The 27,392-nt window shown below is 43.5% G+C and overlaps 2 protein-coding genes across 3 annotated transcripts in view; both read left to right on the top strand.

The window, feature by feature from the left end:
* The first annotated feature begins 4,127 nt into the window (after nt 1-4,127).
* Nucleotides 4,128-14,868, top strand: LOC308614904 (acyl-coenzyme A thioesterase 1-like). Its single transcript, XM_081229785.1, is given in 5 exon segments — nt 4,128-4,476; nt 5,085-5,708; nt 10,591-10,793; nt 13,210-13,779; nt 13,781-14,868. Coding segments are annotated over 4 exon segments (1,395 nt in total). The 5' UTR covers nt 4,128-4,476; nt 5,085-5,122; the 3' UTR covers nt 13,817-14,868.
* Nucleotides 14,869-25,482: 10,614 nt separating this feature from the next.
* Nucleotides 25,483-27,392, top strand: part of ACOT4 (acyl-CoA thioesterase 4) — a 39,391-nt gene continuing 37,481 nt past the window's right edge. The window contains exons 1-2 of one of the 2 annotated variants that reach the window (XM_081229781.1): nt 25,483-25,968; nt 26,834-27,036. In XM_081229781.1, the coding sequence (XP_081085907.1) occupies nt 25,512-25,968; nt 26,834-27,036 (660 nt within the window). In that variant the 5' untranslated portion in view covers nt 25,483-25,511. The remainder of the gene's footprint in view (nt 25,969-26,833; nt 27,037-27,392) is intronic. The other variant, XM_081229784.1, reaches the window with a different exon arrangement.

Raw genomic sequence — 27,392 nt, forward strand, 5'->3', positions numbered from 1 at the left:
CAAAGTGGCTTCCCACACACAGTCTTCAAAGGGAAGCAAGCTTCTTCCATCTTAAACCTTCCTTAGTTTTAGGTTCCAAAGCTGCTAATATTGGTTACTAGGCAACCACCTCTTTAGAATTCCATGAGTCTACTCACAGAACCTATGGGTTCAATCAGGGGTATCTTCAGCTATTTATTAAATTTCCTTCTTTGTAAATTGAGCTTTGGGAAGTTGCATTGTATTTACTGATTGGTGGCAAAATGGATTTCTTGGTCATCCTTTGAAAAATAAACCTCTAGGTCTATGCAGCTCAGTGTCCCCCCACCGCCGGCGCCCCCATTCATTCATAAGTCCTACTGAGAAAGAGACAGAGCAAGGGAACACATGAACACCCAGCTCTGGCGTGCTTCAGACCACCAGGTTGATGGAACAAGCGGTAAAGCAGAATGAGGGTCTCTGGGACCTTTCCCATGCCCCTTTCATCTCTGCCCCTGCTTAATCTCCTTCCTTCACACAGTTCAGTTCCATCTCCCCTGCTTCCCAAATTCTGGCTAGGTTGTCAGCCAATAACACTATTTTTTTTACAAGGGGACTCTTCAAGTCCTTTTTTTTTTCTTTTTTGCGGTATGCAGGCCTCTCACTGTTGTGGCCTCTCTCGTTGCTGAGCACAGGCTCCGGATGCGCAGGCTCAGCGGCCATGGCTCACGGGCCTAGCCGCTCCGCGGCATGTGGGATCTTCCCAGACCGGGGCACGAACCCGTGTCCCCTGCATCGGCAGGCGGACTCTCAACCACTGCGCCACCGGGGAAGCCCAAGTCCTATATTTTTAATACTAAAATTCCAGGCCTACAGAATACTGGTCTTCAGGCTTCCCCTTGTGAAATGAACTAATTTGTCCTGACAGTAAAGAAGATTTCTGGCCATAAAGTTCTGTCTGTCTCCTTGATCTGGGGCTGTGCTATTCGGGTGGTCACCATCTCTTGCTGACCAACCTGAGCACTAACTTTAGTGCCAGGGCTCAATTTGTGCTCAGACCCTGGGTCCCTCACAGAAGAGTGAAAGGACATGTTCTCTGAGATGAAATGAATGAAAGAATTAAAAAATTAAATATTAAAACACTGGTTAAGGTTCCTCAAGAAATTAAAATTACCATGTGATCCAGCAATTCCATTTCTGGGTATATACCCAAAGAATTGAAAGCAGAGGCTCATACAGATGTTTGTACGCCCATGCTCATAGCATATTCACAGCAGCCAAAAGGTGGAAGCAACCTAAACGTCCATCGATGGATGAATGGATAAACACAATGTGGTATATACATACAATAGAATATTATTCAGCTTTAAAAAGGAATAAAATGCTGATACATGCTACATATATGGGTGAGCCTGGAAGACATTATGCAAAGTGAAATAAGCCAGACGCAAAAGGACAAATACCGTATGATTCCACTTATCTAAGGTACTTAGAATAGTCAAATAATAGCTACAGAAAGTGGAATAATGATGTCCAAGGGGCTGTGGTGGAGAGGAAGGAATGAGGAGTTGTTTAATAGGTACAGAATTTCAGTTTGGGTGATGAAAAAGGAGATAGGGTTAAAGGTTGCACAACAATGTGAATGTACTTAAAGGTTGCCCAACAATGTGAATGTACTTAGGTAACTATGCATTTTAAAATGGTAAATTTTATCTTTGTATATTACCACAGTTTAAAAAAAACAACCTTGTTTAATTATAAAAGCCATGAGTTTTTTGGTGATAGAAATTCTGCACAAAGAAGAAAATTAAAACTACTCATGATACCCCAAAGCCTAAGAGACAACAGTTTTGGGTAGCTTTCTACTAGTCTTTTTTTTCTTTAATGTTTATATACATATATATATATATATATATATATATATATATATTTAAGTTCTACAAACTGTTCTCTACCTGCTTTCAATGTCATGAAAATTTCCTCATCATATTCTTCTGCTACATCATTTTTTTTTTTTTTTTTTTTTTTTTTTCTTTTTGCGGTATGCGGGCCTCTCACTGTTGTGGCCTCTCCCGTTGCGGAGCACAGGCTCCGGATGCGCAGGCCCAGCGGCCATGGCTCACGGGCCCAGCCGCTCCGCTGCATATGGGATCCTCCCAGACCGGGGCACGAACCCGTATCCCCTGCATCCGCAGGCGGACTCTCAACCACTGCGCCACCAGGGAGGCCCTCTGCTACATCATTTTTAATGGCTACATCTCTTCTGTTGTATTACTGCACTACAATTAAATTGACTAAACCAAATTTATGTTGCTAGTTTCTTTTTCCTCTATTAAAACAACTATATGGTAAACATTGTTATAGCCAAATATTTACACACATTTATGAATGTTTATTTAGGCAAAGTTTCTAGAAGTGGAATTGTGAGTCAAAGAGAATGCATCTTTTAAATATTTTTAACCAGGTTGCTCTGAAAAGGTCATACCACCATATATATCCACCAACAGTATATGAATGTCTGTTTCCCAAATCTTCTCAACTAGGACATCATCATGTGAGAGACAAAGCATAATGGTTCAGAGCACAGGCTCTGGAATTGGATTACAAAGGTATAAATCCCAGCATTTCCACTTTCTAGCTGTGTGATCTTCAGCAAATCAATTCACCTCTCTGGGCCTTAATTTTCTCATAAGGTTCTTGTAAGGATTAAGAGTTAGCTATTATTATTTACCGTCTTTAGCTTGAGTCTCTCGTGCACAAAATACACTGTGAAGTATCCCACAGAACCAGTACAAAAGTAATTAGAGCTAAAGGGAGTTGCATGATTAATGACCAGCAGGACAGGAGAACATTTGAAACTAGGTAAAAAGTCTTGTCTGGGAAGCTCATGGGGTGGCCTTATTAGGAGCAAAGGCAAACACAGGTTTTGTGGGCTTGAAGCTTATACAATTTGCAGGTTTCTCTAATAGAAAGGATATGAATTCATGAATGTAAAATCAAGTACAAGGCCGCGGAAGGGGCCTGCAGTTAAGTTTGAAGAAAAATTCACCAGTGGATGGAACCCAATGCTTATGAAATAGTGGGAAAAGGTGAGCAGTCCAGGGCGAGAGGGAGATAATGTTTGCCTAAATGGAGCAATATAAGAGTCCAGATAACAAAATAACAACTATTACCTCATTTGGCTGTTTTTACACCCATAAGGAATGAAAGTGAGGTCACACAGCTAGTAAGATGCCAGGCCCCTTAGTTGTGGAATGGTGTGGAAAAATAATCATAATACACAAATAACATACAAGCAAAACACCATGGTGCACATTTTATTTTTATTTTCATTGTTTTTTTGGCCGTGCCGCACAGCATGGAAAACTTCCCCTAACAGGGATCGAACTCATGCCCCCTGCATTGGAAGAGCAGTGTCTTAACCACTGGACCGCCAGAGAGATCCTTTTTTTTTTTTTTTTTTTTTTTATGGTGCACGTTTTAAAAGAAAAGACCTATGATTATTATTAGCTGGTGTGAATTACTCAACAAAGTGACAAAACTCAATTCCAGTCCACTCCTCTGGCTCTTAATGTTACTGAACATAAGTCCCTGTGCCTGACGCACAGTGAGGCCAAACAATACCAAAACGTTGGAGTTTGGAACAGAGAAAGGTTTATTGCGGGGCTATGCAAAGAGATTGGTAGCTCATGCCTTAAAAACCCCAAACTCCCCTAAAGCTTTCAGCAAAGCCCTTTTATAGGAAGGGTGGAGGGAGCGTGGTTGTTGCAAACTTCTTGATGTTAGATCCTTAAAAAAAAAAAAATTATGTATTTATTTAGTCTGCGCCGGATCCTAGTTGCAGCATGCTTGCGGGATCTAGTTCCCCGACCAGGGATCGAACCCCAGCCCCCTGCATTGGGAGCGGGGAGTCTTACCCACTGGACCACCAGGGATGTCCCAGATCCTTTGTTCTTGAGGTCAGGTCAGGTCAAGGTCAGGTAACGATGTTCTCATAAATCTCCACCAAACAAATGTTATTCTCTGTTCCGGCCTGAAAGGGCAAGGTCCCAAGGCACAACTTTCACCCACAGGGCCGGGTTCCCAGACCCTGCCCAGCCGTCATCACTGAGGGAGCAAGGCGTCCAGGACCCAACTGGCCCTCAGGCTCCTCAGGCCGCCCAAGAGGCGGGGGTCAGGTCCCACAGACTGCGACCCAGGCAGACTACCGCTGCCATTAGGTCGCAGAGACGGGCATGGGGGAGAGGTTCACCACTGCCTCAAGGCCTGGTCCCCACCAGTGGGCAGCCTTGGCAAGGGCTCTGAAGCCCTACAGGACACAGCCCCCAGCCTGTCCTGGGGCTCCCCAGCGCACTTGCTGGCAGGAGGCTGCGGAGGGCCTGGAGGACCCCAGGGAGAAGGCCGTGATCTGATCCACCTCTTACCTCACTCTCCGCTGGAGGTCCACCGCCGGTCGGACAGTTGGCGGAGCAGGACCGCTAATCGCCTCTCTAACCTTCCCGCTTTGGGGTTCTCACGGTAACCGGTCGCCCAGGGTAACTGCGTGCAGCAAAGGCTGCACGCCAAGGGCTGCTCGCTGCCCCGCTCCACCACAGGATCCCGGGAAGGCTCAGGGGCTCGGTCCCGCCGAGGGGCCGGCGCTGCCTCAGCTGCCGTCTGCCTTAGCAGCTGGGCTGGGGGCGGGGGCAGAGACCGGGGTCGCCCCGGTCGGCCCGGAGCCCGCGTCGGAGCCAATCGGGCGGCTGGCTTGCTGGAGGCGGCGGCGGCCGCACGCTCCTACATCATGGAGGCCCCGGCGTCCGGCCGGCGCGCCCTGCCCTATTACTACATTAATTTTGGAGACTGGACACTTCGTTAAGTGCCAGGTTCCTTCAGGGGCAGCCCGGTCCAGCCCACGCTGCACGAGCCAAAGAGCTTCTGAGAGGCAAAACTAGGAAAATTCTTCCCAACGTAAAGTTCCTGTGTGTCTGCTTTCGCTCTTGCTTTTAAAGGTCGGCCACTGATTGGCAGGACGTCGCGGCCCTCCAAAGAGTTATAGCAGGGTGCTCGGCCCCATTAGGCCTTAGGCTGCAGATAGGCAGCCTGTCGCTAGAGGGACTCTAACTAGTTTCTAACTTTCTTCACAGTCCTCTGCAGTTGACCCGAGATCTGAAAAAGGCGAGAAATGGTGGTCTCATTTCCGGCTCTCCTGCGACCCTTCCGACTCTGTCGATGGGACCCGACACCCTGGGCGCGGTTGGCAGGGCCTACAAAGCTGAGGACCGGTGACCCAAACTCTTGGGCCCCTGCCAGGATGGCGGTGACAGTGACGCTGGAGCCCGCGGGCCGCTGCCGCTGGGACGAGCCGGTGCGCATCGCCGTGCGCGGGCTGACCCCGGAGCAGCCGGTCACGCTGCGCGCGTCCCTGCGCGACGAGAAGGACGCGCTCTTCCGAGCCCATGCGCGCTACTGCGCTGACGCCCACGGCCAGCTGGACCTCGAGCGCGCGCCCGCGCTGGGCGGCAGCTTCACGGGCCTCGAGCCCATGGGGCTCCTCTGGGCTCTGGAGCCCGAGAAGCCCTTGCTGCGGCTGGTGAAGCGGGACGTGCAGACGCCCTTCACCGTGGAGCTGGAGGTGCTCAATGGCCACGACCCGGAGGCCGGAGGGCTTCTGGGCCGGGCGGTGCACGAGCGCGACTTCCTGGCGCCGGGGGTGCGGCGCGAGCCCGTGCGCGTGGGCCGGGTGCGCGCCACGCTCTTCTTGCCGCCGGGTAAGCCCCCTTCTTCCCTGTTTATCTTGTCTGTGAGAAAGGCAGTAATTAGGTAGCTCCCAACATTCCGAAGGTCTGTGGGGCCTGAAAATTTCGAGGAGACAAGAATGGAACGTAAGGCTGGCTGGGGAGGTGGCTCTGCTGCTCCAAGACAGAGGTCAGAACGAAGACATCGCAAGGAAAGGGTAAAGATAGTTGTAATTAAAAAAAAAAAAAAAAAAGTATAAGGAGTTTCCAGTTTTTAAAGTTTTCTTTCTAAAGTTTCTCAGTTTTACAACTTTGCTTCTAACTCCCGGAGTATATTAAGATTTAAGAAAATTACCATGCAGGAAGAAGGCCTCTTGCTATCCACTGGAAATCTTCTGAATTATTGGTTTATTTTACCATTACATAAAAAGCAACAGGCCAATGAAAATGTTGAAAGATGCTTATCCTAATTAGGATCAGGGAAATGCAAAGTAAAACTAAACACTACACTCAATACCCTCAAAATTTAGAAGTCTAACATTACCAGTTTTTGACCAGTATGTGGAGGAAGAGGAACTCCCATACACTGCTAAAAGGAACACAATTGGGGCTTCCCTGGTGGCGCAGTGGTTAAGAATCCACCTGCCAATTCAAGGGACATGGGTTCAAGCCCTGGTCCGGGAAGATCCCACATGCCGCCAAGCAACTAAGCCTGTGCACCACAACTACTGAGCCTGCACTCTAGAGCCAGTGAGCCACAACTACTGAAGCCCACGCTCCACAACAAGAGACGCCACCACATTGAGAAGCCCATGCACTGCAAAGAGTAGCTGCTGCTCACCGCAACTAGAGAAAGCCCGCCAGCAGCAACAAAGACCCAACGTAGCCAAAAATAAATAAATAAAATAAATTTAAAAAAAAAAAGAGGAACACAATTATTCATTTACTCTGGAAAAAATTGCTTTTACTTAGAAAGTTGACTGTCATTCTACTCCTGGTGCACCAATAGGTATTTATGTTTGTAAGAGCAAAAACAACTGGAAACAGCCTAAATGTCCATCAGCAATAAAACTGATGAATAAATTGAGGTATATTTATAGCACAAAAGTGATTGAACTGTAGTCACAAAAATCAAGGGACTTCCCCGGTGGTCCAGTGGTTAAGAATCCGCCTTCCAATGCAGGGGACGCGGGTTCGATCCCTGGTGAGGGAACTAAGATCCCACATGCTACAGGGCAACGAAGCCCACATTCCACAGCAACTAAAACCCCACGCAGCCAAAAATAAATAAATATTTTTTTTAAACCAAGAATCAGGGCTTGCCTGGTGGCGCGGTGGTTGAGACTCTGCCTGCCGATGCAGGGGATACGGGTTCGTGCCCCGGTCCGGGAGGATCCCACATGCTGCGGAGCGGCTGGGCCCATGAGCCACGGCCGCTGAGCTTGCGTGTCCGGAGCCTGTGCTCCGCGATGGGAGAGGCCACAGCAGTGAGAGGCCCACGTACCGCAAAACAAAACAAAACAAAAAAACCAAGAATCAAAATGGATGAACCTCAAAAACAGTGTTGACGGAAACATCAAGTCCCCAAAGAACACATTCAGTATCATTACATTCAGATAAAATTCAAAAAATAGGCAAAATAAACAAAATGCCATTTAAGGAATACTTACAGTAGTAAGACTGTAAAGAAAATCAAGGGATTGATAAAATTCAGAATAGTGGAAAGTGAGGGAAGGGGAAGGTACTGACAGGGCTTTGATGGTTAGTACTTAATTATTAAAGTTCTGTGTATAAAGTATTTGCCTTATAAATAGTCCTTAAAATTTGCACATTAAATACAAACTTTTAATGTAAATAGTGAAAATGTGACATAACTAGACTTATACACAGTAGGTAGCTTTTTGAGTCTAGCATAATGTATTTCAGATTCATTTCTGTTGCTCCATATATTGGTAGTTCCTTCTTCTTGTGTCTTAGAAGTTTCCCATTAGACGGATGTGGCAGAGTTTGTTTATTCTTTCGCCAGTTGGAGGACATTTGGGTTTCAAGTCTTTGGAGATTAAGAATAAAGTCACTGGAAACGCTTGCATCCCAGTTTTTGTGTGAACACAAGTTTTCATTTTTCTTGGGTAAATACCAGGCAGTGAGACTGCTGGGTCATAACCTAAGTGTATGTTTAACTTTATAAGAAACTGTAAGCTGTTTTCCAAAGTGATTGTATCATTTTGCATCCCCACTGTTGCCCTTAAAAATAAAAGTTAGTTATTTGACTAACAAAAATGGGTTAATTTGGGAATAGCAGAGAACTGAAAATTGGAACAAGCAAGCTATGGCTAAAACCATAGGCAAGTGCAACAAAGCAAGGAGAAGAACGCTATTTTATAGAGAAAAAGGAGGAAGCTGGGAGGGGTTGTTTTGAACAAAAGTCCATCAGAGAAAAGAGAGTTTGGGATAATGGTGATTTTTCATTGCTGAGTTGCTGAGGTAGTCAGTTTCTTGGAGGGGAGGCCATTTACATCTTTTGCTGTTGGGGCCTGTAGTTGATGGTTCTTTCCTGTTGATGATCTTTCTGTTGTGATCTGTAATTGACAATTCTTCCTATAATTGACATGGAGTGGTACTGCAGGAAAGCTCCCCAATTCTGACTCCATTGTAGTGAGGTTTCCTTTTATTAGTTTTCACATTTCTCCCTTTTAATCACGATCTTTCTCCAAAACCATCAATGATCAAGAGTCAGTGGAGTGGCTTTTTGTCCTTCTGTGTCAGGAAGGACCTTTCCTGGGTGTCATGTCCCTTGTTAGAGGGAAAGTGCACAGAGTGGAAACCTATTGAGGTCACATTTGAGTAACAAGGAGGGGTAGGAGGGAGAACTTTCAGGAACCTTCCATCTATAGTCCATATTTCTCAAGACCCTAAGAACTAGAGATCATCTCTTTTGGTATATATCATTTTTACAGAGGTTTGACAGGAAACAAGTATAGAATCAAAAGTAACATGACAATTCCAAATTGTATGATGATTCTAAACCAGGATCCTAGGCCTGAAGATAGCCAACTGAACAAATATTTATTGGCACTTATTCTGATTTTGGGGAGAAAAGTTCTCCCTACTGAGGCGAACCCAGAGCCATGGATGCCTCCTGGAAGTCCCCGTTTAAAGCAGCCAGGAAAGCAAAATAGACTAGCGAATACAACAAGGGCACAGTCAATCTAAAACAATTAACCAAGTGCATTCAGGAAGGTACAGTGCAGGCGTAAACATGAGGCAACAGCTAATGAACTCTTCATGAAGATAGCAAAACTTCAAAGACATTTTAAAACAGTATTCTTACCTTAAAAGAACTGTTTGTAACCAAATGTGTTAGTGGCACAGCATGTGAGGTTGCAAGTTCAGTTACCCTGAATTTGGATAAGAATTCAGAGTCAGTTAATAGTCCAGATGAAAAGACTAATGTGAATCCTGAGCTTTCTAACAGTACTGGCCCTGACATCTTAGCAAAGCTGTCTGGTCAGATGTCATGTGCTTCAATTCTGGGAACTCTTTACTTTCAGGTCATCCTATGATGTGAGGTTCAGTGAGGGTTTGGTGCTTTGTTTAGATGTGTCATGTAAATGAAGAGTCTGTTCCCTGGAGTTTGGCAGCACAAGGGTTGGTAAGCAGTATTTGAAAGGGGCCTTCCCAGTGGGGTTAAAAAAGTCTTTCTGGAGGTGTCTTTTTCAAGAGGAAATCTCCAGAATACAAGGTATGATGCTTAAGGTCTTCATCTCCTGGGATTGCTCTGTGACAAGATTGCTCTACCAAAGCATGATTTTTTTTTTTTTTTTTTTTTTGCGGTATGCGGGCCTCTCACTGTTGTGGCCTCTCCCGTTGCGGAGCACAGGCTCCGGACGCGCAGGCTCAGCGGCCATGGCTCACGGGCCTGGCCGCTCCGCGGCATGTGGGATCTTCCTGGACCGGGGCACGAACCCGCGTCTCCTGCATCGGCAGGCGGACTCTCAACCACTGCACCACCAGGGAAGCCCCATGATTATTTTTAATGGAAGCAACTAGGTCTTTACAGTATGAAATATACCTCCTTTTATCAGCTGTGAATCAAAAGAGGCAGGGGCCAGGTGCATTGGATGTCTTGTGACTATCTCAAAGGGTGAGAGTTTATGAGTTCCAAAGGGGGTGGATCTGAGATTTAGAAGGACCAACAGCAATGCTTTTGGCCAAGGTATTTGGAGGGTTTGTACGAATTTTGGCAATTGAGTCTTTTTTTAAAAAAAATTATTTATTTATTGGCTGCATAGGGTCTTAGTTGCGGCACTTGGGATCTTTGTTGCGGCATGCAGACTTTGTAGTTGCAGCATGTGGACTGTTAGTTGCGGCATGCATTCGGGATCTAGTTCCCTGACCAGGGATTGAATCCCCGCCCCCTGCATTGGGAACGCGGAGTCTTACCCACTGGGCCACCAGGGAAGTCCTGCCAATCGAGTCTTTGTTGTTGTTGTTGTTTTGGCTGCATTGGGTGTTCATTGCAGGCTCTAGAGCACAGGCTCAGTAGTTGTGGTGCATGGGCTTAGTTGCTCTGTGGCATGTGGGATCTTCCTGGACCAGGGTTTGAACCCATGTCCCCTGCATTGGCAGGTAGATTCTTAACCACTGCGCCACCAGGGAAGTCCCTTTAAATTATTTTTAACCACAAAAATAGTACATGCTCTTTGTAAAAATCTGTGGGGCTTTGAGGCCCCAGGTATAGCGGGGAATGTGGGTTTAGCCTATGCCACAGTCTGGATCTTTGAAGACCAGAGCCGTTCAGCATTTGTGATTGTCAACAGAAAACTCTGACATCACCAAATAGGTAAAAATGGCTTTTGACACCACTGCAAAGAGTTTTAGTATAGTTTAGTTTTGTGTTTTGTTTCTTCCCAAGGACCTGCACCCTTTCCTGGGATTGTGGACATTTCTGGAACTGGACGTGGCCTTCTGGAATATCGAGCTAGTCTGCTGGCTGGGAAGGGTTTTGCTGTGATGGCTCTGGCTTATTATAACTATGAAGACCTCCCCAAGAGCATAGAGAACCTCCACCTGGAGTACTTTGAAGAAGCTATGAATTACCTGCTTAATCACCCTCAGGTTGGAACTTCCTCTAATTTTTATGTTCTGCGTATCAGTTCTCCTTCTCTTAAATGCTCTTGGTTTTCACAGAACTTGACAAATTCATGACAGCCCTTCCCTGCCCCCAACACACACTACCTTTCATAGTCACTTTTCCCAGACAGTTTCCATGCCATTAGATGTTACCGTATTAGATTTCCTGCTAGTAAAGATGTCCTAGTTGGAATCATGGAATTTTAAATTCCAGTATTTTATACTATTTCATTACAAGCCCAAACACATTGAGAACCCTGGGTTTGACACAGGAGGTAGAGGAAAAGGGGAAGGAGATCAGTGTCTCTAGTTTAAATGTTTGTGTTTAATAAACCTCTCCTCCATGTGCCCCTCTGAGAGTGGAGGATTCAGTTTTAAAAGAAGAACCTGGTGACAAAGAACCTAGGTAGTACGGAGCGTTTGGAGGGCTCAGGATATCAGAGGATTAGAGGATAGACCTTGCTTATTTTATAATTCAATCAGAGCTCAAGGGGGATGGAAGCGCTGGAGCTCTTAGAAAATGTGATGGGGTGTAGTGGAACCAGCACAATATGTTTGATAGAGAAAAGTTCAATTTGAGGTTTGATTTTTCCACTGAACTAGCTTCATGACCTTGGGGCCTCTGTTTCTTCCTCTCAAAAGTTGAGATGAGAGTAATATCCCATTCCGAGTATCTTTATGAGAAATAAGTGGCTGAAAACAGTTAAGGGTGCTCTTGTAGAAACCATGACCAAAAAAAAAAAAAGGTGCTGTTGAGAGGTTAATAAAAAGGCATTTGTTAACAGAAGAGTTTGGTAATTGACAAGAAGAGTCCTTTTGGAATAGGGCAAACCCAAATTACCCTGGAGGGGATTGAGTAGAAAATGAAGAAAGAAAATAACTACAAAGTTTCCCACAAGTTTTGCTGTGAAAGGGAGTAGAAAACTGGGGCAGAGTGGATTTAAGCTCAAAGGATTGTTATTAAAATGTAAGAGGTACTAGAGCTTGCGGTACACTGATGGGGATGAGCCAGTAGAGAAGAACGTTATGAAGGAGAGAGAGAAGGGGGAAGTAATTGCAGGAGCAGAGTCCCTGAGGATGAGAATAGATGGGATCCCAAGCACAAGCGGAGGGTGGCCTTGAATTAGAGATACTTTGGAAACAGGAGGGAAGGAGGAGAGCTTGATTCATGTAGAACTAAGTAGACTTGGAGGGGAAAATTGAGGACAAGTTCCTACCTGATAGCTTCTATTTTTAGTGAAGGGGAATAGGAGTTAAAGAGGCTTACAGAGGTAGGAGACAAGGTGGAATGGCCTTTTGGAGAAGTGGAAAGCAAACATCAGGGAAGCAGGATTGAGGGGCAATATGGATGCTTATTTGAAATTTGTGGTCATGACATGAAAGTAAGATCTGTCCGCACGAGCATATATATATTTTTTTAATTAATTAATTTATTTTTGGCTGTGTTGGGCCTTTGTTGCTGCGTGCAGGCTTTCTCTAGTTGTGGCAAGCGGGGGCTACTCCGTTGCGGTGCGCAGGCTTCTTCTCACTGCGGTGGCTTCTCTTGTTGAGGTGCATGGGCTCTAGAGCACAGGTTCAGTAGTTGTGGCGCACGGGCTTAGTTGCTCCGTGGCATGTGGGATCTTACTGGACCAGGGCTCGAACCCGTGCCCCCTACATTGGCAGGTGGATTCTTAACCACTGCACCACTAGGGAAGCACATCAAGCATATATTTTTTTCTCCAGCAGTGTTCATTTGCACAAATGCAGGCCTGGAGGAAGTGAATAACAGGTGCTAACTGAGGTTAGCACTTTTCTGGCGAGTAGGACCAAAGGGAGAGAGGTATTAAGGGAGTTAGGGGTGTTTGCAGGGGAGCGATAATAACGATGAAGCTTGAAATCTAAGCTTGAAATCTAAGCTGGATGAGGTGGGAAGTGAGAAAATGAGAGAGGTACTGATAGGGAAAAAATGGTAGTCAGGGTCTCAAAGAGGTGGGAGTGGGCAGTACTAGAATTGCTAAACTGGAGGTAAACAAGACGGTGATTAGAGAGTAGAATGCTTGAAGCTGAGATTTTGGAGATGATGTACTTATTGATGACTTGGTTTAGGTTATGACAATGGGAGTGTGTGTCTGAGGTTGGGGAGAGAAAAAGATAATGGGAGGTTTGGAGGTCAAGGAACTGAGAGGCCAAAGTATTTAGTTGTCATCCACATGGTTGAAGACCCCAGGAATGGTGATGGAGAAATTGTGGAAAGCAAGGTAGAGAGGAAGGATAAGTCAGTATCCCAAGGCTGCAAACCCTGGTAAGTGGGAGAGCCCAGATCCACGCTCAGTTCTAACCGACTCTCAAGTCCAGGCGCTACTCGCCACACTGCACTGTTCATGGACTCATTCTCCTTTTCCCTTTGGCCTTTTCTCAGGTAAAGGGCCCAGGGGTAGGGCTGCTTGGGATTTCCAAAGGAGGCGAACTCTGCCTCTCCATGGCCTCATTCCTGAAGGGCATCACCGCGGCTGTCATAATCAATGGTTCTGTGGCCAGTGTCGGCGGAACCTTACACTACAAGGGTGAGACACTGCCGCCTGTGGGTGTCACCCGAAGTCGATTCAAGGTGACCAAAGATGGCCTAGCAGACATTTTGGATGTCCTGAACAGCCCTTTGGAAGGACCTGATCAGAAGAGCTTCATTCCTGTGGAAAGGGCTGAGTGTGCCTTCCTGTTCCTTGTGGGTCAGGATGACCACAACTGGAAGAGTGAATTCTATGCTAATGAAGCCTCTAAACGCTTGCAGGCCCATAGTAAGGCGAAGCCCCAGATCGTCTGTTACCCAGGGGCGGGACACTACATTGAGCCTCCTTACTTCCCCATGTGCCGGGCTTCCCTGCACACCTTGGTGGGCAGTCCTGTCATCTGGGGAGGGGAGCCCAGGGCTCATGCCAGGGCCCAGGTGGATGCTTGGCAGCAGCTCCAGACTTTCTTCCACAAACACTTGAGGGGGGGAAAAGGGGACAATCCCCGGAATGCTGTAATCGTTTATCCTGGGAACAGCTGCCACAATTAGTGTATATGTGTAGTTTTTTTCTTTTTAATAATTACTTCAGCATTAAAGTGAATGTACCAAGACATTTTCAAGATATTTATAAATTACATACTTTTTCAGTTGTTTGGGAGGAGTGATTCTACAGAAAACACAACAGATGGAGAAAGCATGCCCTTTAGTGTCTAACAACACATAACTGACAAGGCTTTAGCTCTGAAGGGAAAAGAGTAATGCCTGGTACACAATTGGGGCTCAGTTATTATTTGAATAATTTATTATTGATTTTGTTTAATAATTAATTTATAAATAAATGATTACCTACTGTGGAAGAAAAGCATATAAAATATCAAAAATATTATCAGATCTGAGTTTCTAATTTAAGAATGGAAGTGAACATCTTAGCTGTAATTACTATACTAGTTATAGAACTACTTAGATGAAAAAAATTCCTAAAAATTTTCAAAGCAAGTATGTTTTTAGTTCTTTGATATCTTCTCCTTGAATGAGTGAGCATTCTCCTCATGCAAGTGTATTTTAGGTTATTTTTGTGTCTCCACATATGGACCTTTGTGATCTAGTTATTTGGAAAGCTGGTAAAACATTTAGATGAATTTCATAAGTGACTTTAATAATGATTAGCGTGCAAATAAATGATTCAGTTTTGTACCACTTGATATAAATAGTTCCATATTAAACTTACTAAACTTTTCTAAAGCTTAATGTGTTTAAAATAAAAAACACCTTAATTTGTGATATGGTGTTCCGGTTCCTCAACTTTCTTTTTCAGTAAAGCAATTCCTGACAGGTGTTTTTTCTCGAAATTCAAAAACAGTACAGAACTCTTTTTGTTTTGCCAGCTGTTTTTTTCTTCTATACCATTGTGAGGCAGGTGTCATCTTTATTTTACAGATGAGGAAACTGAGACTCAGTACCTGCATGGTACCTCTAGAGCTGGGGCCCCGGCTCCCCACATCAAGTTTCTTCTCTCTTGAGCCCGTCCATGCCCTGTGCAGGGCAGCAGCTCCAGCCACAGGCAAAGGAAGTGGCTCGTCTTTCTCCTGCCTAAGTTCTCAGGGGAGTTCATGGACTTGCAGTGGGGGGGTAGGGGTATTTCAGGGCACTGATGTTGAAAGAGTAGATCTGGAACCGTGTTTAAACCCTTGACATAGTAGTATGGTTTTGTGGGAGCTGACAGGCAACTCAATGCCTACACTCCTTCCCTTGATTGTTAACAATGTGTATGTGATTTGCCCTCCTCTTCCTCTTTCCTCTCTATCTCTCTTTCTGCTACTTTCTGTAAACAGCGTCTTCCCTGACACTTGAAGGAATCGCGCCATCTATTAAGCTGGAGTGTCAGTCTTCTCTAGATGCTGATCATGAGTGATAAAAGGCAGAAGCAGCAGAAATTTGCGGGCCAATTAATGACGAAGTTAAATTGTAGACCATGTATTTCAAAAGACACAAAGATGATTTCCTCTTTAATTCTCTTGAGTAGGAGGATCTAAGAAAAGGGGAAATAGAGACACCATAGGCACATGTTCTGGAGGGGAGAGTGAAACTACATACTATGATGTGAAGATTAGAAAAGAATTCAGAGTGATAGTGGCTTTTGATATGGGTCTTAACTGATAGGATCTCTTTTTCTCTGAATCTAGAGTGATAAAAATTCATAGAAAACTTGGAAAATAGAGAAAATTATTCACTAGAAAAGGAGTTGTATATAATCCAATCACTAGAAACTAGCACACTTAACATTTTAGAGTATTTACATTTTCCTCTAGGCTTGTTGTTGTGTGTATTGAGTTTTTACTCAATTAAGTGTACATCCGTTTTACCTCAGTATTGTATGATGTTTTTCTTACCATGTTATTATATTCTTCAAATATATGACTTTTTAAAAACAGTGATATGTATTCCATTGATTGGTGCTACAACCCTTCATTTAATCAATCCCCTATTGTTAGCCCTTGACATTGTTGATAGTTTTTCTTTATAAAGTCCGTTCCTATGGTGAAGGGACATATACATGTATAAGTCTTTGTGTTTCACTGATTATTTCTTTAAGAGAGATTCTTTGAAAGGAAATTACTGGGTCAAACTTCTAAACAGTATTATGATCCTTTACTATGCATACCAGAAACAATCAACTACACCATCAAAGACACTGTATGAGACAGCCATGTTGTCAGTACTGGTGTAATGTGTGTGTATAGGTGTGCGTGTGTCTAATTTTTATAATTTTATAGGTTGAAAATAGAATCTCATATTGTTGTGCTTTGTTTGTTGTTGTTGTTGTTAGTGAGGTTGAATATTTCCCTCTCTTATTGGGAAAATATTTGTATTCCTTTTAATCTACATTTCCCATTCCTTTAGAATGTTCACCTGTTTCTTCATGACCTAGAGCAGCATTTCATTATGTATTTCAGAAGTAGATAATTCTAATATATGTTGGCAACATTATATTACCTTGTTATTTGCCATTTAAACTATGTGTATGTGTGTGAATGTATGTGTGTCAGGATTTGCAAGATGGACTTGATGATGGAAGGTGGAAATGATAAGAAATATGTGTACTGGTCTCTGCCTGTACCTTTCTCCCAACTTCCAGCACAGAGCTCCTAAACCCTTGTAAATTCCTAACTGATAAAAGCACTAGTAGCATCTTTTGTTCTATCGAGGCGACTCTGGGTGGGCTCCTGGATGGCTCCTGGATGGGGACTGGTAACCAGAAAGACCAATCCATGATTAGAAGCTTGGAATTTTCAGCCGTCTTGCCCCATTCTCCAGGGGAGAGCAGGGCCAGAAACCGAGTTAATAATTGATCATGCCTATGTGAGGAAGCCGCCAGAAAATCCCAATAGTATGGGGTTTGGAGAGCTTCCAGGTTGCCAAACACTACCACACAGGCAGGGTGATGCACCCCAACTCCACAGGGACAGAAGTTCCTGTAGTCGGGACCCTCTCAGACCTCGCCCCATGCATCTCTTCATCTGGCTGTTCCTCTATATCCTTTGTGATTTCCTTTAATAAGGTAGTTGATGTAAGGGTTTCCCTGAGTTCTGCGAGCTGCTCTAGCAAATTAGTTGAACCTGAGGAGGGGGTTGTGGAAACCTCGGATTTATTGCCAAATCACACAGAACTTGTGGGTACCCTGGGGACCTATTACTTGCAATTGGCAGCTGAGGAGGGGTGAGAGCAGTTTTGTGGGACTGAGCCTTTAACCTCAGGGAACTGACACCATCTCCAGGTAGATAGTGTTAGGACTGAATTAAATTGTAGAACATCCAGATGGTTGTCTCAGAGATATGCCTGGTTTGGAGATAAAAACCTCCACACATGTGGTAACCAGCAGTGTCAGAAGAGCAGTGTTCTGTGTGAGTAGTAAAGGAGACACACAGAAAAGAAAGACACAGGAGGAGAACTGTAGGTTTTTCCTTATATACAGAAGACATTTTAGGAAGTCAAAATAACAGGCTCAGTGGTGGAAAACTCAAGTGTGTTCAAGTATAGTCCATGTTAGAGTATAGGGTACACATAAAATAGCAGTGGGTAAACACTACAAAAGGAGGAGAATGCTATGTGATAGACAGTCTTAAATGTGTTTAATTGTACAGGCAAAGGGAGACCTTAAAGATTGGTAAGAAAGAGGGTGATATAGTTGCCATTGTACTTTAGAAAAAGAATATGGTGTGAAGTACCCACATGGACACTATTGCAGTAGTGAAGGATTCTACTGCAGTGGCTTATGGGAAGAGTGGACCCTTTCTATCTTACACACTTTATGGGATCTCAAAATTTCTTGATACTTTCTAGTTAAACCTAGAAGCTGTAGGGAGGGAGGAGGACTGTTCCTTTTCCTAAAAGAGGTTTCATTCTGAACAGTACTTGGACACCAATTCTGCATGGACATCAGTTTGGATCTGGAGAAGCCCCAGGGTAGGAACTAATCAAACCTCATTTTAGGAGAGGACAGTGCTCTTCAGGCTTCTTCATCCCTTTAGTGGCCATTGACTGGACCACATCTAGCTAATCAGACCCCCTTGACATCCTCTGTTACCTCAACAGTATCCCTTTGTTTGTGCTCTATTTCAATACTTGTTACTATTCGAATATCAACAAAATTTCTACTAGGAATGAATGTGATTTTACCTTATCTCACCTGTGTAGGGGAGGAAAATTTTTACCTATACTCTTTTGGAGTTTCTGACTAGGCTTGAGAATAAAATTGACATAAGACAGGTTAACAAGAGAAAAGAATACTAAGTTTTTTTTTTACATGAACATCAAGGTCTCAACAAGGAAATGAAGACCAGAAGAAGAGGAAAAAACGAAGTATTTATACAGTAGTTTGAAGAGAGTGCAAACTGTGGAAAAGTAAAATATACGGGGAAACTAAAGGAAGATAAATTATTGTGACAGTCATGTGCAGAATTCTCTCAGCCTTGACTCCTATTTCTGGTGATAAGACTGAACTTTCCTCCCGTATAGGGAGGCACCACTCACAAGGGAGTCTCCTCTTCTGCTTTCAAGGAAAAAACGGGGGATAAGTGCCCTTCTTGCACCTGCTGTTTTTCAAGTGCCTTTAGCTCTAGTCAGTATGCCAAAGTGACATATTTTGGGGTGGCATCCGCTGAACCCTTCACCTGAATTGTTTCCACAGTATTTCTCATCCCCACTTGACTTTGAGAACTGAGGATAAACTGAGGGAGAATTTTCATCTTGCTGTGAAATACTGTGTGCTTAATTTCTTCATGTTTCCCAACATGTTTTTTTCTAATGGCAAATTCTGAGTTCAAATCTAAAACACAAGAGTATTCTAAAAGTTAACCTCTAAATTCCTTAACTGGTCCCACTAATAGTCATAATTCTTATTAGTCCCATAATTTCCTTCTGTAAATTCTAAAATATTCCTTTCTTGTTCTAACTTCTAGAAAGCCACCAATACCGTAATGGGTCTCCTCCACTGCTCTCAGGGATGTTGTCAAGTGATTACCCAGCAAACATTACCCCTCCTCCTGGTATAAGACTTCCGGATTTTCATTCAGGAATTGGCCATCCTCTGCAGCTACGGGCATCAGGGAAAGCTAACTCCACCCTGATGGCAAGGGCAATGACGGTCATCCCTGTTGGGTTTAAGTCAATCTCAACATTCCATCCAGGGGAAAGTATGTAATTTAGGTGACATACTTGGAATTCTGAATTTTTTCCCTCCCATTAAACATGAACAGGGCTTCCCTGGTGGTGCAGTGGTTGAGAGTCCGCCTGCTGAGGCAGGAGACACGGGTTCGTGCCCCGGACTGGGAAGATCCCACGTGCCATGGAGCAACTAAGCCCTTGCGCCACAACTACTGAGCCTGCGCTGTACAGCCCACGAGCCACAACTACTAAGCCCGTGTGCCACAACTATTGAAGCCCGTGGCCTAGTGTCTGTGCTCCGAAGCAAGAGAAGCCACCACAAGGAGAAGCCCGTGCACCACAACAAAGAGCAGCCCCTGCTCACCACAACTAGAGAAAGCCCACGTGCAGCAACGAAGTCCCAACACTGCTAAAAATAAATAGATAGATAGATAACCAACAAGGACCTACTGTATAGCACAGGGAACTCTGCTCAATATTCTTTAACAACCTAAATGGGAAAACAGTTTGAAAAAGAATAGATATGTGTATACGTATAACTGAATCACTTTGCTGTACACCTGAAACTAACACAACATTGTTGATCAACTATACTCCAATATAAAATAAAAATTAAAAAAATAATATACAGGGCTTCCCTGGTGGCGCAGTGGTTGAGAGTCTGCCTGCCGATGCAGGGGACACGAGTTCGTGCCCCGGTCCGGGAAGATCCCACATGCCCCGGAGCGGCTGGGCCTGTGAGCCATGGCCGCTGAGCCTGCGCGTCCGGAGCCTGTGCTCCGCAATGGGAGACGCTGCGGCAGTGAGAGGTCCGCGTACCACAAAAAAATAAAAATAAAAATAAAAATAAATAAATAATATACAGAAATCTATTACTGGCTTTCCTGGTGGCACAGTGGTTGAGAATCCACCTGCCAATGCAGGGGTCATGTGTTCGATCTCTGGTCTGGGAAGACCCCACATGCCGCGGAGCAACTAAGCCCATGTGCCACAACTACTGAGCCTGTGAGCCACAACTACTGAGCCCGTGTGCCGCACACTGCAACAAAGAGTAGCTCCCACTCGCCACAACTAGAGAAAGCCCATGTGCAGCAATGAAGACCCAACACAGCCAAAAATAAATAAATTTAATAAATTTAAAAAAAGAAATCTGTTGCTTTTCTATACACTAACAACAAACTATCAGAAAGAGAAATGTAAAAACAATCCCAGTTACAACTGCATCAAAAAGAATAAAATACATGGTAATAAATTTAATCAAAGACATGAAAGACCTATACTCTGAAAACCATAAGACACTGAGGAAATAATTTGAAAATGATAAAAATAAATACAAATACATACAGTGCTCATGGATTGGAAGAATTAATATCTTTATTTTTAAAAATTTTTATTGGAGTACAGTTGACTTACAATGTTGTGTTAGTTTCAGGTACTTTTTTTTTTTTTTTTTTTTTTTTTTTTTTTTGCGGTACGCGGGCCTCTCACGGTTGTGGCCTCTCCCATTGCGGAGCACAGGCTCCGGACGCGCAGGCTCAGCGGCCATGGCTCACGGGCCCAGCTGCTCCGCGGCATGTGGGATCTTCCCGGACCGGGGCACGAACCCGTGTCCCCTGCATTGGCAGGCGGACTCTCAACCACTGCGCCACCAGGGAAGCCCCGCAGGTACTTTTAAAAAAATAATTAATATCCTTAAAATGTCCATACTACCCAAAACAACCTACAGTTCACTGCAATCTATCAAAATATCAATGGCATTTTTCACAAAACTAAAACAAATAATCCTAAACTTTTTATGGAAATACAAAAGACCCTAAATAGCCAAAGCAATGTTGAACAAGTAGAACAAAGGTGGAGGTATCATGCTCCCTGATTTTAAACTAAACTACAAAGCTACAGTCATCAAAACAGCATGGTACTGGCATAAAAATACACACATAGATCAATGAAACAGAAGAGAAAGCCCAGGAATAAACTCATGCTTATGTGGTCAATTTACCTCTGACAGAGGATGCAAGAATATACAGTGGGAAAAGGCAATCTATTCAATAAATGGTATTGGAAAAACTGGTCAGCTACCTGCAGAAGAATCAAACTGGACTACTTTCTCACACCATATACAATAATAAACTCAAAATGGATTAAAGACTTAAACATAAGACCTGAAACCATAAAACTCCTGGAAGAAACCATAGACAGTATGCTCTGTCATTGGTTCCAGCAAATTTTTTTTATATGTCTCTTCACACAAGGGAAACAGAGCAAAAATAAACAAATGGAACTATATCAAAATAAAAAGCTTTTCCACAGAAAAGGAAACTATCAACAAAATGAAAAGGCACCCTATTGAATGGGAGAAGATATTTGCACACAATATATCTGATAAGGGGTTAACAGCCAAAATAGACAAAGAACTCATACAATGCAACATGACAAAAACAAACAGCCTGATTAAAAAAAAATGGGCAGAGGACTTGCATAGACATTTTTCCAAGAAGACATACAGATACCCACCAGGCACATAAAAAAGATGCTCAACATCACTAGCCATCAGGGAAATGAAAATCAAACCCACAATGAGATATCACCTCACACTTGCAGAATGGCTATTATCAAAAAGACAACAAATAACAAGTGCTGGCTTGAATGTAGAGAAAGTAAATCCTCATGTACCATTGGTGGGAATATAAGTTAGTGCAGCTGCTCTGGAAAACAGTATGGAGGTTCCTCAAAAATAAAAACAGAACACCCATATGATCCAGCAATTCCACTTCTGGGTGTTTTTTCCAAAGAAAACAAAAACACTAATTCAAAAAGATATATGTACCCCGATATTCATTGTAGCAGGATTTATAATAAACAAGATATGGAAGCAACCTAAGTGCCCATGAATAGATGAATGGATAAAGAAGATGTGATATATGCATGTATATATGTATACGTATACACACACACACACAATTACTGAGCCATAAAAAAGATTGAAATCTTGTTACTTACAATACATGGATGGACCTAGAGGGTATTTTACTAAGTGAAATATATCAGACAGAGAAAGACAAATACCATATGATTTCACTTATATGTGGAATCTAAAAAACAAAACAAAACAAGACAGAAACAGACTCACAGATACAGAGAAGAAACAGGTGGTTGCCAAGGGGGAGGAGGTAGGTGGTTCAGTGAAAGAGGCGAGGGACATTAAGGTACACACTTCCATTACAAAATACTTGAGTCACAGGGATGAAATGTACAGCATGGGGAATATAGTCAATAATATTGTAATAATTTTGTATGGTGAGAGATGATAACTAGACCTATGTACATTTTGTAACATACAGAAATACTGAGTGCCTACGTTGTGCACCTGGCACTGACATAATGTTGTAGGTCAATTATTCTTCAATGTTTAAAAAATGGGCAAAAGATATGGATACCTCACCAAAGAAGATATATGGATGACAAGCATATGAAAAGATGCTCAACATCATATGTCATTACAGAACTGCAAAGTAAAATTAACAATGAGATATGCCTACATACCTATTAAAATGACTGAACTCTAAAATACTGATAAAATTAAAAGCTGGAGAGAAAATGGAGCAAGAGTAACTCTCATTTGTTGCCGGTGAAAATGCAAACTGGTACAGCCACTTTGGAAGACAGTTACCTATTTCTAACAAAGCTAAACATAGCCTCAGCATATGATCCAACAATCACTCTATTGTATAATACATCCATACAATAGAATGTTACTCAGCAATAAAAAGAAATGACATATCAGCCTTCAGAAAAACATGGAAGAGGCTTAGGTGCATATTGCTAAGTGAAAGAAGCTAATATGAAAATGCTACATACTGTATGACTCCAACTATATGATGTTCTGGCAAAACTACACCTAAAAATATCAATGGTCGCCTGGGGATGGGAGGAGGGGACGAACAGGTGAAGCACACAGAATTTTTAGGTCAATAAGATTATTCTGTATGATACTGTAGTGATGGATACATGACATTATGTATTTGTCAATTTTTACAGGCATACCTCCGAGATATTGCAGGTTTGGCTTCAGACCACTACAATAAAGCAAATCACACAAATTTTTACGCTACCCAGTGCATATAAAAGCTATGTCTACACTGTACTGTAGTCTGTTAAATGTGCAATAGCATTATGTCTTAAAAAAACAATGTATACACCTTAATTAAAAAATAATGCTTAGGGGTAAGACAGGAATAAAGACACAGACCTACTAGAGCGTGGACTTGAGGATATGGGGAGGAGGAAGGGTAAGCTGTGACAAAGTGAGAAAGTGGCATGGACATATATACACTACCAAATGTAAAATAGATAGCTAGTGGGAAGCAGCCGCATAGCACAGGGAGATCAGCTCCGTGCTTTGTGTCCACCTAGAGGGGTGGGATAGGGAGGGTGGGAGGGAGACGCAAGAGGGAAGCTTCCAGGTATGGAAACATACGTATATGTATAACTGATTCACTTTGTTATGAAGCAGCAAGTAACACACCATTGTAAAGCAATTATACTCCAATAAAGATGTTAAAAAATAATAATGCTGTTGAGAAAATAACGTTGATAGACTTGCTGGATGCAGGGTTGCCACAATCCTTCAATTTGTAAAATACTCAATATCTGCAAAGAGCAATAAAAGGAGGTATGCCTATATAACCTAACTTAGACTTCGGTTAATAATAATGTATCAATATTGGTCCATCTACTGTAACAAATATGCCACGCTAACACAAAATATTAATAATAGGGAAAATTGTGTGGGAAGGGAAAGTGGGGATATGGGAATTCTCTATACTTTCTGTTGAATTTCACTGTAAAGTTGAAACTTTTTCAAAAATAATGCCTATTAGTATTTTAAAAATCAAAATTTATCTTAAACAAGTGGTTGTAGTGGGAAAATAATACAAAGTATATAACTTTTTTATTTAAAAAAGCAAACAAACAACAAAAAGAATAGTACCGTAGTGTGTTCACACTCCCATATATGTACGTACTTTAAACATTCAGAATCAAAATCTAGTTGGATGCACTCATTTTTGGGGAAAAGCAGCAAATGAACAGAGACGACTCTATCATTCACACTGTAAACGTTTCAGTATTGCTTACATCTGCTTTGGAAAATGTTTTTTCCTTTAAAAAGAATTTAAAAAGCAGGATGCAAACCTATGGCAAATATCTCATGAGAAACAAAACACTGCATGGGCTCAATCTCTGCCTCTATAAAATCAAACATGACATTTTGCTTCTCAATATTCTTCTAAGACTTTCACATACACTATCACCTTTTATCTCCATATAGGATACTTCCATCACGTTACGCACAAGAACTCTTAAACCCCAAAAGATATAAACTTACTTAAGACTTCAGAACTAGTCAGTGCTGAACTCAGAGGTAGAATTCTAATATATTTCACTGCAATGCTGCTGCTCACTGTTGAGTTCCACGTTTGGAGTTAAGTCATGGTTCTGACAGTTATTAGAGGCTAATCCTCAGCATCTTAACATTTTCCACGCCTCAGTTTCCTCCTTTCCAATATTTGAAAAACACTCCCAGTGTTTTATAAACTTGTTAAATTTTGTATGTACAACAGGTGGGACATTGCTAAAGAGTAGCCATTACTATACTACATATAAAATGCTAGGCATTCCTGAACATTATACCTATATTGCTTCTAACGTGACATTCAAAAGCTTGACATTTAGTATCTACTAAGGCCGAACATTCTTATTCTCTATAATACAGCAATTCCACTCCTAGGTATTCACTCCACTGAAACGCACATACATGTCCATCAAAATGGACACATGTTCACTGAATGCTCAGAGCACTATTCCTGAGAGTCCTAAACTGAGAACTACCAACTGTCCACAGGCAATAAAATCGTCAAATACATTTACGATCACAAAATGAAATACTATTTCGCAGTGATAATGAACAAACTACACCCAACAAAACGATGAATCTCACAAACGTAATGAACGTTGAGCGAAAGCAGACACTAAAAAAGGCACACTGAAGGATTCATCACCATAAAAGGCAGAGCTGGGAAAAACTAGCCCGTTTTGTTGGACTCTGATAGAGCACCTTGGGGAAGGGAAAGTGACTGGAGCAGAAGTGAGGGTGGCTTCTGGAGAAGTGATGATGTTTCTGGATCCTTGTGCTTGGTTACCCCAAGTATGTTCGGGTTGTGAAATTCATTAAAATACACACTTAGAATTTATGCACTTTGTGTGTGTGTATAACTCATTAAAAGGGAAAAAAAAAAGGCTGTCCTTTTCCATGGAGAGGCTGGAATTCTTGGTATTCTGCCTAAAGTCATTCAGCTCTGGTTTCACCACGAATCCATACCCAACAAGTTTCACTCTCACGAGGGAGAGGTTTGAGAAGAGGCGTATACGCGGGCGGGTTGAGCGCCACAGCCGGACAGCAGGACATCCCGGTACGCCCCGCCCTGGGCCTAGAGAACGACCTGGCACTTTTACCTCAGGCAAGTCGGGACCGCAGCAGTGCGCCGGGGATGGCGGTGACAGTGACGCTGGAGCCCGCGGGCCGCTGCCGCTGGGACGAGCCGGTGCGCATCGCCGTGCGCAGCCTGGCCCCGGGGCAGCCGGTCACGCTGCGCGCGTCCCTGCGCGACGAGAAGAACGTGCTCTTCCGAGCCCACGCGCGCTACTGCGCCGACGCCCACGGCCAGCTGGACCTCGAGCGCGCACCCGCCCTGGGCGGCAGCTTCGCGGGGCTCGAGCCCATGGGGCTCCTCTGGGCTCTGGAGCCCGAGAAGCCTTTTTGGCGGTTTCTGAAGCGGGACGTGCAGACGCCCTTCGCCGTGGAGCTGGAGGTGCTCGATGGCCACGACCCTGACGCCCAGCGGCTCCTGGGCCGCGCGGTGCACGAGCGCGACTTCCTGGCGCCCGGGGTGCGGCGCGAGCCCGTGCGCGCGGGCCGGGTGCGCGCCACGCTCTTCCTGCCGCCGGGTAAGGCTGGGGTGCTGGGACCTCGACAGCATGTTCCCTGGACTGCCTTGGTTTCTGATACCGCCTCCCAGGTAGTTTGGCTTGTGAGCACGGTCAGAGAAGCGGATGTTAACTAAATCAGAGACCTGAGAGCCACATTGGAGGCTTTTGATATGTTCCGCACTGTGCTACGCGTTTTGCTTGCATTAATTCATTTAATCTCTATACTATCCCAATGAGGTGGATACTGTTATTATGCAGATAAAAAAAAAGACTGGATGGGATCGGTAGGTTCACTTTGCTATTAATAACTACGCTACAGATCTCTACAGGCATCAGCTGATCGCTTTTACACTAAATGATGACTGTCAAGGAATCTATTGCCATGTCTCCCTTCTGTAGTGTCCTGGGTACACTGGGCCCCTTACCCACTTTTTCATGTTCCTCTCTACCACAGATCACTTTTCAGACTTCACTGCCTTCCTCACCTGAAGCCTTGCCTGGTATTTCTTTTTCTTTCCTCTAAGTAGACATCTGAACCAAAAATAACGAATGCCAAGGGTTGGTGCAACACAATATAAAGCTTTGTTTTGATTCTTAACTCTGTGTCCAGTCCTGTAACAGAACACTGCAATTCAACACTGTCTAAAAGGTGAAATTCCTCCTTCAATGATGCAGTCATTAGACTTTGTTACCCTCCCTTACAACTAAAGATTCTTAGAACCTTGGAGATAACTTGGAACTTGTATCCCTTGTCCATAATGACTCAGGAAGCCGTTTTCTTTGATTCACGGGAACCCACTAAATACTTTAGAAAGCTCTCTAAAAGGAAAGCAATTTCTTTAAATTATATAATACCTTCTCTTTATAATATTACCTTCTCTAGGACCAGGACCTTTCCCAGGGATCATTGACATCTTTGGTGTTGGAGGAGCCCTGTTGGAATATCGGGCCAGCCTTCTGGCTGGCCATGGCTTTGCCACATTGGCTCTAGCTTATTGTGACTTTGAAGATCTTCCCAAGAAATTCGACACCATACACCTGGACTACTTTGAAGAAGCCCTGTGCTACATGCTTCAACACACCCAGGTTCTCCTAATGTCCTTTATCATTCTCTCTAGAACTACCTCCAGAGAGGGTGTCACTTTGCACACACCTGTGCCAGGTGCATTGATGCTGCTCTATTCTTCTTTCACAGAGATTTCTTCTACCCCCCTTTCTCTGTCAGATGGATTAATATTGCAGAATTCACTGGAAAATTCATGTGATATTTTATTTTAGGGAATTATGTAGTAATATTAAAATTTCTTTTGCAAGTGGAGTTTCTAAATTTTTAGCTTTGCATGCTTTTTAATCTTTATTTTTCTGATAGCAGAGTATGTTCTCAGATTTTGATCAAAACTTGTCCACCCATTTCATAAGCTTAGAACCACTCAGTTGGACTC

The sequence above is a fragment of the Mesoplodon bidens genome (assembly GCF_964165515.1).
Source record: "Mesoplodon bidens genome assembly, chromosome: 3".
Classification (NCBI taxonomy): domain Eukaryota; kingdom Metazoa; phylum Chordata; class Mammalia; order Artiodactyla; family Ziphiidae; genus Mesoplodon; species Mesoplodon bidens.